The 15045-nt window shown below is 39.2% G+C and overlaps 1 protein-coding gene across 1 annotated transcript; it reads left to right on the top strand.

Moving 5' to 3' along the window:
- Positions 1–341: 341 nt before the first annotated feature.
- Positions 342–13269, top strand: LOC131992741 (oxysterol-binding protein 2-like). Its single transcript, XM_059358415.1, has 14 exons — positions 342–804; positions 2198–2400; positions 5932–6182; positions 6321–6489; positions 7734–7854; positions 7959–8025; positions 8115–8252; positions 8352–8597; positions 8748–8868; positions 9059–9162; positions 9505–9600; positions 10125–10309; positions 10432–10652; positions 12087–13269. The coding sequence occupies exons 1-14, from the start codon at positions 638–640 to the stop codon at positions 12227–12229; spliced, it is 2232 nt and encodes a 743-aa protein (XP_059214398.1). The 5' UTR covers positions 342–637; the 3' UTR covers positions 12230–13269.
- Positions 13270–15045: the final 1776 nt, after the last annotated feature.

Raw genomic sequence — 15045 nt, 5'->3', positions numbered from 1 at the left:
AAAATTGCAGTTTCATCATATCTGGTTAAATGCACGGTCCTATATGTGGCCCTGTGTTAGTGTCGATGAAAAATTGTGGCCCCTCCAGCATTTAAGTTGCCCATCCCTGCCATAGTATATTGCTAAAATGACTGATGAATGAATCAAACCCTTTTTGCGAGGCAGTTTTCATCCTCTAATAGACTCCTGCAATGATGTAGAAAACTGCAGTATGCCATATGTGACACACACACACACACACACACAGACCTGCAACCATATGCTACAATCCTGTGATAAGGACGTCATCATGATCTCCCCTCTCTCTCACATCCACAGGCTTTATTACTCCACGCAGTCAAAGTGCAGGCTCCATCGCTGTATAGTTTCTAGTAATAACGTGGTTGTTATGTAACCTGTCTGTTTCTATTTGAAATATTTAGCGTAACTACGTAGACATTTTTAAAACTATCTAGGGGGGACACTGGCATAGCTTCATCAAACAGCTGCAAGCTAACAGTAGCTTCTCTAGCGGAGGGTACAGTGCGCTGCGGCTAGCTGACGGTACAGCTGTTGACAGGCGGCAACTCCACGGAAACGGCACCGACTGACTCTCCGTCCATCCCGCTGGAGTAACGTTACCGGCCGAGAGGAGCAAATGAACGAACTGGTGAAGAGTTTACCCTCCCCGACTCTCCCGGGGCTCCACCTGCCGTGTTTGGATACCGGTACCTACAAGGGCTGGCTCTTTAAATGGACCAACTACTTGAAGGGTTACCAGCGGCGGTGGTTCGTCCTCAGTAACGGCCTGCTGTCCTACTACAGGTAACGGTCACTAACGGTTAACCCTCTGACATCTTGAGCTATTATGTGAGTTAAAAAAACCGGTTTTTTTTACCATGCCATGTTGGTGTCAGTTTTACCTCACCTTTATGTCCTGATAATTAATGTTTAACGTTGACTTACTTGATAAAAATTTTGAACCCAAAAGAAATAAAGGAAAACATATATGAATACAGGTTGCAAATATAACATATAGCAGGTAAAATGAGGATAATATCTAGTTCTATATTTTTATACTAAATATATTTTACATTATCTCCAGCCAGAACTTTAGAGGGCAGCTGATGGCTGATGGCTCGACGTTACTTCATTTTTATGTCTTCACGTCATGAAGAAGTAATGTGCCGGGGCTTTCATGGACTCTAGAGGGTTAAAGGGACCGTTATCTCTGGACCTGACACCTTTATAGCTAATATTTATTAGATTCAAATAAAAATAAAAGTGTATAATTATAACGTTATAGCGTTGACAGGGTTTGTTTTATTTGTCAAAGGGGACTTCATTTTAAACTTTATAACGTTAACGTTAACTGTTACCATATATGGTCTAGAGGGAGTGCCCTGAATGATGATGCCAGTTGAGCACAAAAAAAAATCACCTGAGTCATAGCCATAAAATTATAAACAAGTAGTGATAACAAAGATTTTAACTGAACTGTTCGCCTAGATTATATATAGTGTTCTTCATAATATAAACCTATGTATTGCTAATTTATTGCGGATTTCATACAACATTATATCAAGCTATAGCTTAGTTTATATGCGTTAACTAGCTAACATTCGTTAGCTAGTTTAAGCTAACGTTAGTTGAATTTGAGTTGTATTTCTTTGCACAAAGGACATTTTGTTTTATATAACCTATATAAATGTATGGTAATAAAAACACTGTAGAAAGATGAAAAGGGAAATTAGCCTATTCGTTACCTGTTACTTGTATTAAATAATATAAGCTAACGTTATTCACAAAGATATGAAATATGCAAAACAGAGAAACAGTCTCCGAAATAAAAGAGCCTGTTTATTAGTTATGTTTATTACAATACATTGTGAATATGGCAGTCATTTCTGTAAAATGTATGTAATCTAAAGATAAAATGTACTTTTTGTTACATGACATACAAACCATGCCTTGTAAAAGAAAAAGAATAATCACAATAGTCTTTATGAGAGGAGCCATAATCAAGTATGAAGGTCAAGATGTTAAGCCTAGAGTACAAATTGTCCAAAGCCTTTAGAGAGATGAGGCTACAAATCATCTTATCTGTAGAAAAAAGGTTTCATCATGTTTTACTTATTTGGATGCTATTTTTAACAGCAAAAATGCAGCTACCCCATTTTTCTCATCTTTTTCCAATTGTTTTGGTTGTTTCTGTCAGGACTCAGGCAGAAATGGCACACACCTGCCGAGGCACAATTCCCTTGGCAACAGCACACATCGAGGTGGGAGACACCTGCCACATGGTGTTAACTAGTGGAGGCCGGAGCTACCACCTGAAGGCCACCTCTGAGGGAGAGTGTCAGCGATGGGTCTCTGCCATGCAGCAAGCTAAGGCCAACTCCAGTCTGATGCATCACTCAGGTAAGCTGGACAATTTATATTCTGTGTCACCCATATATTTTAAAGTAATTTGAAACTAATTTGATCAATGTTCACACACACACACACACACACACACTGCTGTCCTGGTGCAAAGACATAATTTGACATCTTAAAATGATAAGCCCTTTAATGCAGGCAAATTATTTCTTTTGATAGATTTGTTGTTCCTTTAACTTGCACAGTGTCCTAAATATATACTTTAATGGAGCAGCTTGGTTCACCTGAAAATGTCCAAAGTAGACAAACTATTTTTAACTGTAACCTGAATGCAGCCTCATGCAACCAAGACCCACTTACCTAAATGCATATTTTATTTATTTATCGCCTTAATGTTGTGTAAACAACAAGCCACAAGAGGGTAGTGTTGTTCCATATTTTTTAATGGAGACAGTCCACTGGTGCAAGTGTATGTTGTGTGTCAATGCAGAATCTGCATTTAATCACGTCTTTTTAATTCACGTATTCCTTACAGTGTTCATCTTTTTACCTCGAGATCTCATCACATGATGTAATATAACATAATATAGTAAAATATAATATAATATAATGTGTTTTGTATTTTATGAGCCTGGAAGACATTTTTCTGATTGCTGCTGTCTAGCCTTTTTCTTGTGGACGTTTAAAAAAAAAAAAAAAAAAATGGGTGAAGATTTGCGGTGGGGTTTTTTTCTCTCTCTTTGTTCTATGTCTCTCTTCTGCAATAATGTGCACACGCACACGCAACTACCACCTCCCTCCCACTCTGTCTCCTTTCTCCCTCCCTGTCTCCTTCAGTATGACGACAGTGAGAACTGAATGAAATGACCTTCCTTTAGACTCCTCCTCCCGTTCTGGTAGCAGGAGGGGTAAAAAAAGAGAGAGGGTGTGAGCATATTCATTGAAAATATTCCTCACCATACACTCTGTGGACAATAGGGAGACGTGAGAGTAGCCTTTTCAATGTGTGTCACCTTGTAAGTAACCTTTTAATTATTTTACTAAGAGCAGAATAACATTTAAGATTGGGGCTGTGTGCTTGCATGCTGCTTGTTTGCATGTGTGTTTGTAATTGTTGTAGATTGTGTCTGTGTATGGAGTTCAGTAAGTTGAGCTGGATTTTTTTTCAAGTATCTGTGTAAATATTGGATTTCTCACAGGAAAAAAAGATTTTAAAGTTAGCAAATTGACAAAAGTCACAGAATAGAACAGTATTTTACTATTCACAATCAGTCTCAATCTAATGTGCAGGAAGAAGGGTATATGCCTTTAAGCACCCTGTACTGCTGAGTAAAAGGTTTCCACCTGCAAGATGCAAATCAATGTTTTGTGTGAGTCTGTCCACATTAGCGTATGGACACCATGACTGATGCTGTATCTACCATTGTATAACGGTGGACTTTGCCTCACGGGGTGTGATTACAGCCAAAATACTGAACAAGCTTTAAGGGGTAGACCGCTTTTAGAAGATTTTAACACAGCCTTCTGAGGTTTCCCACAAATCAGAAATTGTGTTTCACAGTGCTGCTGCAGGTTTATAATCTGTGTATGGTAATATCCTACTAATCTAATGTCTTATTCTTGACCAGACATTAATAATACTGCCTGCTTGACACATGCAAGCACAGACACAAATCCTTGTGTGTTTTTTCGCTGTGTGTAATGTGATTAGAGATTATTATTGCATGAGCCTTTGGTTATGTGCTTAGTGACAATAATAGCTCGGCAAATTAACTGGCTAGAAGTGGATTAGAACAGCAGTAATAAAGTGGGTGTTAAGGAAGTTATCTGGCACCTGTCTTGTAATAGCTGTCACACAACCATAACAGTGTTATTGTTAGAATACATATAATGGTACGATATAAAACTCAGCCTCTCAACCTCTCAGACAACCAATAAATTCAGTGTGAAAGTTTAACACGCTACAGGTTAGAGTAAACCCAAATAACTTTTTAGAAGGAGAAAACAGCGTGGCTCAGGTTGTGCTACAGCAAGCTTCCAGCATATTACAATCAGACTTTGATTGCTTCAGCTATATTGCAGAAGCTTACTTTGCATCCCCTGATTTTTAACTCTCTCTCTTCCCACACTATGTCCATATTGGTGCTCCCTTTATCACCTGTGGGTGTGTTATCATGATTCAGTGATGAGTCACCAATTTTTCTCAGACTCTCCGGTGTCCTGAGTGAAAAATAACCCATTAGTACACAGAGCAGACCAGTAAGCATGCCCCCTGCATGTACGGTATTATTCTGTATTATTATTATTATTATGTTATTATGGCTGCAAGAAGAAGGCAGCTGCATCAAATTCAGAACATAGTGTTTTAACACCTTGAGCATAATAAGTCAAATAAGATCATTTTCTCTCCACTATAAATGGGTCATGAAACCATTACAAATGCCTGAAGGACTTTTTTTTACCCTCTCATTTTTAATCTTCTCCTCCTGAGACTTTGTAATTCCAGTTTGCCCTGATTGTTTTTATTTCTTCCCCCCTCTAATAGAGTAGTAGTAGTTTGTCTCCCTGCTTTAGATTCACAAGCAATGCAGACACTGGCCTAGATTCAGTCAACGTGCAGATTACACACACAATCTGTTTCTTTTAGCAGAGAAGACATGTTTTGACCTAGAAAACTTCTATGACATATGATGGTGGCATTTGCATTTTACAGATGGATTATTTGTGTTGACATCTATAGCCATGTAGAGCATGAAACCAGCTGTTATTAGAATTTGTACTAATGACAAAAGGGCTTTATAGCTGCCTTGAATCTTTTGTACGATGCCTTTTTTCACTAAGAGGTTTTAATAGAGCAGTTTGCTCAATTACTCTCTTCAACCCACACACTCTTTGGCAGGTCCATTATTTCATTAACATATTGTGTGGACAAGCACTAGTCAAAGCTTAAGAATTTATTTAAAAGTCTAGTCAAGATCCCAAGGTTTAGTGCCAGGCTATCAGGCTGAATAACAAGAAAATATGTTAAAAACCATTTACAGTTTCTATTGCAGCAATACCAAAACGGTGTGTTTAATTGGAAAAGGCAGAGCAAGTATGATGCTAAGTTATCAGTACAGTCTCTGCTCTTTTTCTAAAATCCCTGAGACTGATGGCTCAGCTCATGCCAACAAGGGGTAGAGAGAGGGAAGGGGAGGAGAAATAGGGTAGTGCGTCATCTTTTTTTCTCCCTTTTCTTCTAAAAATAGCCTAGCCTCCTGATTGCACAGGCCTACGTTTCCAGGGCAACGGTGTTCATTCACAGCTTTCCGATCTTTTAGAGGAAGGGGTGTGGGGGATCAGGGTGTGAAGTGTTATTATCTTCCTCCATCCGTTTCCAACAAACACTCACTCAACTCGTTGCACTCTAAATGTAGAGTATTAAAATAGCTTTTAGATGTCTGATGACACATGCACTGTTTACTAAAACATACAATTTCAACATCCTAAAATCCCAGACGTAATGACCTCAAAGTTTACCAAAGTAAATTATGTAATCTGTTCACTGCCTTCCTTTTTTGTCTCTGTGTGTAGATGACTCAGGAGATGAAGGTCCTGTACCTCAGGAGGACCGAGCCCTAACCCAAGGGGTGCTCAAGACTCTGGCCAGCAAGCTAGATGACCTGAGCACCTGTAATGAGCTGATAGGAAAGCACGGCGCCGCCCTCCAGCGCTCCCTCAGCGAACTTGAGGAACTGCGTGGGTCCTCTGACAGCACAGACAGAGTGAAAGCTGTTAATGAGCGAGCCACCCTATTCCGCATCACCTCCAATGCTATGATCAATGTGAGTTCATGCAATGCAAGCCGCAACCAGTATAACTACTGTAAACAGGGGACGGATCAGTTGTCTCTATTTAATGAGGGAATGTAGCATTGAACATTATGCCTGCATCTTTTGATGTGTCTTGTGTTCACACCTTAGGCATGTCGTGACTTTCTGGATGTAGCAGAATCTCACAGCCGGAGGTGGCAAAAGACCCTGCAGTATGAGAGAGAGCAGCGTCACCATCTGGAGGAAACCATCGAACAGTTAGCCAAACAGCACAACAGCTTGGAGAGAGCCTGGAGGGAGAATCCCACCTCATATACAGGTGAGACACATCGCTCTCTCTGTCACCTTAGCTCTTCTATTTGGTGTGAAAGTCACAGTATAGTCTTACAGAGTACGAATATGGCCCTCTTCTGGCCAGTGGTAGTGATGCATAATTTGGCTCAGTGAGGCTTATCATATCTTAATTTTTACTGCATTTATCAAGCTCTCCTCAAATATCAGTTTAGTGACACATATAATGTTTGTTTTTAGTTTAGTTTTTCATATTTGTTGATTTAGCACACATTTTAAGGTCAAGATTTATGTGTGTGTGAAGCAAATATCTTATTAAATGTCTTCCAGTAAGTGTTAGTGAAGGTCTTCTTATGAAAGCTGTTCTTCTTTGTGAGCACTGTTTTTTGTTTGGCAGACATCCTCATAATTTGTTTTACTTTATTTACCCCATAAGATAATTTTACAATGTTTGCAAATTATAGCTGTAATATTACTACTACTACTTTACTATTGGAACTCACAGTTACAAAGATCAATGCACAAGTGACATGTATATTATGTTTCCATTGATATTCACTATTTGTTTAGTTTTCATGGTAACATAAAACAACTTAAATAGGTAATGGTGCAAACAGGAGTGCCTCAAGATTATTTTCAAACTGTTCACTTGGACTCAGGATGAAGTGATTCGATTTTTGACAAAATGCATTTTTGGCCATAACGCAAGAATTCATATGCTAATCATGACAACATTTCACATAAATATCCAACAGGATAAAATCATGAAATGATGCCGTCCATGTTTTAGAATTTGTAGTTTCTTTGCAGCAACCTCCATATTTGAAGCATAGTCTGCTGTGATGGCTTCGTATGAGTCTGGACAGACATTTATTGACATTTGGGACATACAACCGTGAGGCAGTAATGCTACTTTTTAGCTATGGTGCATTACAGTGCCTCTGTTATTTGGCCTACCTTGTAAAGCGGCACTACAATATGTATATTATACGTATTTGTATATGTTTAGATTAAAGCCAGTCCTAGCGGTTATCGAATCGGGCTTGACACATCAAGGGCTGAAGTGCCCTTGAGCAAGGCACCTAATCCCCCACTGCTCCCTGGCCGCAAAAATGTGCTGCCCACTGCTCCTAAGCATGGTGTGTTCACTGGTGTGTAAAAAGGATGGGTTAAATGCAGAGGACAAATTCACTGCTGGCTGTTTCAGTGTGTGTGTGTGCGCAAACCTGAATCTTAATGACCCATCCCCTTGACCTGTTTTTGTTGTTGTAGGTGGGGAGAGGTCTCAGGAGGGGGACGCGAGTGACGAGAATGATGATGCAGAGTTCTTCGATGCCATGGAAGACTCCCCTGCATTCATAACTGTGACTGCTAGTGGCAATATACAGCACAAGTGAGACATCAGCTCTATACAGACTAATCTCAGAGCTATATTTCTCAATCAGGCACAAGCACAGTTACTTTGACCTGTATTAAAGTTATGTTGCTTTCTTTCAGACGCTCAGGAAGTAATCTGAGTATGATGAGTGGAGGAATGTCCAATGACTGGACTCACAATGAGAATGTAGGTCCCAAGTGTGTTAAGCAATCTCACTAGTTTTTGCTATATACATTAAAATGAAAAACTTGAAAATGTTGTCTCATCTTTTTCAGGACACCTCAGGCACAAACCACATGCAGATACGAAGAACAAGACGCAGTCGTATTCCTGACAAACCAAATTACTCTCTTAACCTTTGGAGCATCATGAAGAACTGCATTGGCAAAGACCTATCCAAGATACCCATGCCTGTAATGAATGATGAAATTATACAGAACAGTTTGGCTGTAATATAGTTTCTGGATTTGAGTGACTTAGAAGAAACCTTTTCTGTCTGTGTGTGATTGCAGGTAAACTTCAATGAGCCGTTGTCGATGCTGCAGCGTCTGACGGAGGATCTGGAGTACAGTGAGCTCCTGGACCGCGCAGCTCGCTGTGACTCCACTCTGGAGCAGATGTGCCTGGTGGCTGCCTTTTCTGTCTCCTCCTACTCCACCACAGTCCATCGTACAGCCAAGCCCTTCAACCCTCTGCTGGGTGAGACTTACGAACTGGACCGACTGGATGAGTATGGTTATCGCTCCATCTCTGAGCAGGTAAGACCAGGAAAAACACAGATACATATCCTTACAGATATATTTTACACACAGATACTTACCCCGTAGTCAAGAACAAAATTATAAATACAGTCTAAAGTCTGTATAATATTACCTTTACTGACACCAGCTCTTACCATTCATCCTTAGGTCAGTCATCACCCACCAGCTGCTGCCCACCATGTGACATCACAAAGAGGATGGACCCTTTGGCAGCACATCACTATTGATAGCAAGTTTCGTGGGAAATATATATCTGTCATGCCATTAGGTAAGTAAGAAGCAAGTAAACTGATGCAGTTCAGGCTTAAAATCAGTATAAAGTACAAAAATATACCTCTACAAGTCAGATATGATCTGTAAATCAACACAAATTATTTGTTAGAACACAAATAATTTACTATGTTCAAGTAATTATATATGCTATTCACCTTTGGATATCTTTCTTTTCTTCACTGCAGGAAACATTCACTTGCAATTCCACTCAAGCGGAAACCGCTACATCTGGAGCAAAGTGACTTCAACGGTGCACAACATTATTGTGGGGAAACTTTGGATTGATCAGGTTTGCCCCTCTCAACGTTACCTGTTGCAACTACAACCTGTCTTGTAGTAGTTTTTTGCTTATTTTTAGACCAGTAAAAAGGTGCTCTAAAAATATACATACCCATTACCTTTAATGTAGAATTACAAACCAGAGAGCTTCTAATAACAGTTTGGTTTACATCATCGAGTCAATCACTTTTTAGAAATGCAAAATTGACAGAAATTAAATTGCATTTGCTTTACATCATAGACTAGGTGGGTGTGTGTTTGTTTTTGTTACTAAGGAATGTCATTTGGGTCATCATAGACTTTAAGTCACATCTGTTTCTTCTCTTGTTTTCCTGTCTGTTGCTGTTGGCAGTCTGGGGACATTGACATTGTAAACACCACTACCAAGGACACCTGCCGCCTCAAATTCTCCCCCTACAGCTACTTCTCCAGAGACGTCCCACGGAAAGTAAGTCTGTTGTGCCTTTTCATTCTCTAGGGAGTAGTTTCAAAGGGGAAACAAGACAGCTAGCATCTTTGTTGGTTGTCGTCATGTTTGTTGGTTGTCGTGGTTCATTCACATTTTATTACATTTACAGTTTCCCAACAGCTACACAGGCAAAAATAATGCTGTTAGCATCATTGTCAGCTATCATTTGTTCTTAGTGCTTACCAGTGCAGATAATCTTAGAGAGATGCCTTTTTCCTGAAAAATGTTTGTGTCATCATATAATCATCTACCCAGAAAGAAGTCACTTGTCATCAGCTTGGGAGAAGCGGGAGCCTAAGAGTTTATATTATCCATCAGATTTTTCTGATGTTTGTTATAGTAATACATGATTCAAACTCACTCAAAATCTGAAGGAGCTGCCCAAATTAGAATTTATAAGATTAAGTACAGTAGTACCCAGCTGTGAATTTGTCCGTGCCTAGCGGTCAGAGCGTGCCTGTAACTGATCTCTTCCTGTGTGTCATCTTCTCTGCTGTCTCTAGGTGACAGGAGTGATAGAGGACAGAGAGGGCACAGCCCGTTACATCCTGTCAGGAACCTGGGACGACAAGATGGAGAGTGCCAAAATAGTGGACAGCAGCCAAGGATGCGGAGGCTCTGAAGGCAAACAAAAGACAGTTTATCAGACTCTTCAGCCAAAACTGTTGTGGAAAAAATATCCTCTCCCGTATGTTTATCTCATCCGACACAGTTCTACCTTACCTTGAAGATTGAATGTGGCATTTCTACCTACTCCACTTTGTCATCTGTCCTCTCCAATTACTTTTCTATCGATCTTTTATTCTCCAGTGATAATGCAGAGAACATGCACTTTTTCTCCTCCTTGGCTCTGACTCTCAATGAGCCAGAAGATGGTATTGCGCCTACCGACAGTCGTCTGCGGCCAGACCAGCGGCTAATGGAGGCAGGTGTGTGGGATGAGGCGAATGTACAGAAGCAGCGTCTGGAGGAGTGTCAGAGGCTGGAGAGGAAAAAAAGGGAGGCGCAAGCAAATCAGGCTCTGGAGGAAGGTGAGAACAAGGATTACAGTCCCCCTCCACTCAAAAATGTGTTTTGTTTGGGATGTGTGAACTTCCCTGTGCAGAATGATGTATGTGTAGTTTGACACTAGAAAACTATTTTCAAATTCATCTGCTGAAGAGGGAAGGTTTCTGTTTGCTTAGCTAAAATAATAACACAAGGAGGATAGTTAAACAGAGGTTTGGAAACCAGTTGTTAAACAAACATTCAACTTGCATGTGACATAGCACCCTGAAACCTACAGTGCACATAAACTAATTGGCAAATTCACAAAGAATGGAATTTAATTTGACAGAGAAATATTTGGGATTGAAATTTTCCAATTTTTCTCTGAAGACACTAATAATTTCACTGTAACTGTGTGTAGCTGTTGGCACTGATATTTGTGAATTGGACAGTTTTTGTAAGGTTCATTTACATTGAAAGGGGCCAATTTTGCACTAAATGTATGGTGATTACTTCCCCAAGATGCTAGTTGCTGGGCAGTGCAGTTAGAGGTGCATTTCATCCTTTGGAGGTGCTTTGATCATTAAAGTGTTATGACAAAGTGCCATGCGTATGCATTTTCACATAACTTTCTGAACATTTTCACATAACTTTATATCATTTTCATGTGAACACAATCCGCCCTTTATATCCTGTAAGATAACAGGGCACAGCAGCTTCTTCTCGTTTTTGTGCAGGGTGCCTGCTATCTCAAGTCCTCAAGGTCGTAAGACTGTGCCTCCTTCCCAACACACACACATGTATTGTAACTCTATAAAAACTGTTAGCTCCCTTTGTCTGCAGATTTACTCTGTGCAGACTTTTTTGACTGAAAAAGTATTTTTGTGTCTTATTGGTTCAGGTTTATTGTCTGCAATCCTTTTGTAAATACCCCTGTGAGAGTGTAGGCACATCTTGTAACAAATTGTTTTTTTATTTCGACATGAACACTATTTGCATTTATAGACTCTGGATTCTTCATTAAGGTAGATTGACTGAATATAATTCATAAAAATGTTTAACTGTGAAATTGACCTTTGTTGTGTCAGGCATAAATTATTATTCACAGTAGAGTAATAATTGTTTTAAAAAATGTCTGGAGGGGATTCTTAAGAAAGAGATTCTGCCTTTTACCTCATACATGGCATTCACATTTAACATTAAACGCTGATATTGGTCAAACCTACTTGATGTTTTTGAAGAATTTGGCCATGGTCAAAAGCAAAAAATAAATTGGCATCCAACAAAAACAGAGGATACTGATCTTCATTCATTATTTTTACAATAGCCTTCAGATTGTCCATTTCTCGAAGTGGAACATACACAAAACAGATCTGGTAGTAAGTGACATGTAAGATTATAATTAAAGTGAAAGGATGAAATATGGAAAAAATGCACAATCGAGCCATGTCTTAAAAAACAATCTTCTGTCTCATTAGGGCAAGACATTGAGGGCTACCAGCCACTGTGGTTTGAGAAGAGGGCAGATGATACAACAGGAGAAAGCACCTACGTCTACAGGGGCGGCTACTGGGAAGCCAAAGAAAGACAGGACTGGAGCCAATGCCCAGACATCTTCTAGGACAACAGTTCCCCTTACACCGTGGCATCAGACAGGCTGAGTGGTTCCTCCGTATGTTAAGATACTCTGTGAGTTATGGACAGATGTTTGTGTGGGTGAGTGGGTGAACCAGGTACTAAAAGTTGTCATCACTCCCAGAATTTCAAGCACAAAACAAGCTTCTGCTTCCACTTACTACTCTTCTCTCTTCTGTTCTGTTGTAACTTGTGTTTTCAGAACGCATGGCCTCAGTTTGTGTGAGTTGTGTGTACGCCCATTCAGCACCGTAAAGAACTGATTTATGAGAGTACATAAAGTTCTTATGTGTGGGGCTGAAAGATTGACACAAGGTATACAGAGAAAGGATTTCTGCATCAAAACACACGTTTCCGTGAGTATGCATGGGAATAACTTGGGGGCAAGGAGTTCCACGGAAGTTTTGGTATGAGAACTGAATGTCTTATTCTCCTCGAAGCTGGAACAACATGTTCCTCATGCTGAGCTCTGACAGAGACGCGTGGCTTTTAAAGGACTGTAGCAGGACTACGCATTCTTCTGTGCTTAAAGGCTTTTTCACAGCAGAAGTTTGTTAATTGATCCCCCTGATTCTTGAGGATTTTTACTATTCTACTTCTTAAATTGTCCGAACTGTAGGATTTGCAGTTATTGTCCAGTCTGACTGGCCTCTAATGAGCAGCTACTGGGCCATAATAAACAAAGAAGATGTCATTCTCTTTGGATGGACAACTGACTGAATACACCATGCTGTTTTCTAGACAACCACTGCTTCCCACATGATCTTAAAATTATGTTTTTGTTTAAAGGGGCACTCCACTATTTACTAGTATTAACATTACTACAAGCTGGCTTTGGGAAAGCTTTGTTGAGTCAGGGAAAAGTACTAAAGTGACGTCACTTAAGTAATCTCGGCTTGGATTTTTTATTTATTTATAAATTCATAACAGACAGCTTGTGTTACAAACTGGGGACATGCAATTTAAACAGGAGGTTCTTACTAAAGACACTATTGAGTTGCATTATGGGAAATGTAGGATCCAGTATAGCGCTTGACCCATACAAAGGACTTAAAGTCAGGATGTCTGCCTCTGTTGCATCTATTTTGACCACTGTCTTTTAGATTAGTCTCTCACAAGTTTACAAATTTAGTGAAAGTGCAACAGTAAATCACTAGAGTACCATTTTAAATATCTTAAGGTGTAAGCAGTGTAAACCTGCTTAGCCTGGGGATTATCTTTAGCAAGGCATTAGCCTATATTGGTGCTCAATGGTAATTTTAGCCTTAATTATGGAATTAGGTAGTAAGTCCCGAGAAACAACCGCATCTAAACTCAGAGATTCTTTGCAGATTATAGAAATCTGGAAGGCTATTTTTTTCTTTTGAAAGGATGTATATTTATAGTTCTGGGTGATCTTTTTATAATTAAGTTTACTCAAAAAAATCAGGGTTTATCATCTTGGTACCAACAACTTGTTTCCCCAAGTAAAAACAGTAGAAATGGCTAGCCCTTTAAGTGGTTTCCATCTAAAAATTGCTTCATTTGGACATATCAGCAATAACACAATTGCACAGTCACACAAAATACTCCCAGCACAAAAAAAGTATGTTTTGGTAACAGTATTCCTTAAGCTGAATTATAGTTATTTTAAGAAATCAAATGTATACACATCAGTCACGGACCAGAAAACAAACAACGAAGGCTAAGCAATACATATGCTGAGGTCTTGTGTGTACATTAGTAGTAAATATACGCTCTATAACCAATAATAACCTATTTATTTATATTTTACATCTTACTATGTATTATATTAGGGCATGATGCACATATATAATTAATTGCCTGGTTGCTTTTGGCCTGTATATAGCAATAGTATGACAGAAATAGAATTGCCTCATGTATAATCACTGTAAAAAAAAAATATTGTTTCACATTACTTAAACGTTCACATTTTGGTAACTATATTAACTCTATCTGTGTATACATAATCTTAAATGGAATCAAGATTGTATACCAGTTAATGAGAGGTTGGGGAAATTAAATCATGAATATAAATTCATGAGATGTATAAAGATGGATGATGCAAATAAGGTGTTGTTCAAATAAAGCACAATGTTATGTTTTCCTGCAGGTAATGATAAATGCTACATAATCTCAAAGGTTCCCATTGGCAACATATAGCTATGCATGGTTTTAGAGTGCTGTAGTGGAAAGCCTCTTCACCTAGCTAATAGTGTTGTGAACTCTTACAGAAACATGATGTGAACTCACCTTTTGTGCCCAATGACCTCAAAAATGTTATATTTTTGAGTTCAAATAAAAACATAAAGCTGTCACTGTGTCGTTGTTTACTGTCAAACCAATGTTGTTCATTTCTTTTTAAACCACAAGGGACAGATGATACAGAAGACATCCAGAGAGACAGTCTGTCACAATGCCTCGAGGACAACAATAAATTTATCTTGGGACAGTGTCGCTGGTCTGAGCTCCATGCCAGCTGCTGTCATAAGTGCAAAATAACAAATGCTTTATTGTCATTACTTCAAAAGTACAGTTCACCCCACTATCAGAAAAACATATTGTTTCTCTTGTCTGCACTGCTATTTATCAATCTAAGTTGTATTATTGTTGGAAATATTGGCTGAGATGCCTGCCTTCTCTAGAATATAATGGAACTCGATGGCACTTACCTTGTGGTGCTCAAAGTGCCCAAAACATACATTTGAAAAAATTCATAAGCAATGTCTTTGTCTCAGCCTTTCTTTTTATAAACGTCTCACAGAACTTCATCTGAATTTATAATTTTTTGTTGAGCATGCC

The sequence above is a fragment of the Centropristis striata genome, chromosome 19 (genome assembly GCF_030273125.1).
Source record: "Centropristis striata isolate RG_2023a ecotype Rhode Island chromosome 19, C.striata_1.0, whole genome shotgun sequence".
Lineage (NCBI taxonomy): Eukaryota > Metazoa > Chordata > Actinopteri > Perciformes > Serranidae > Centropristis > Centropristis striata.
Note: the sequence above shows the minus strand (reverse complement) of the source record. Positions and strands in the feature narration are given on the sequence as shown.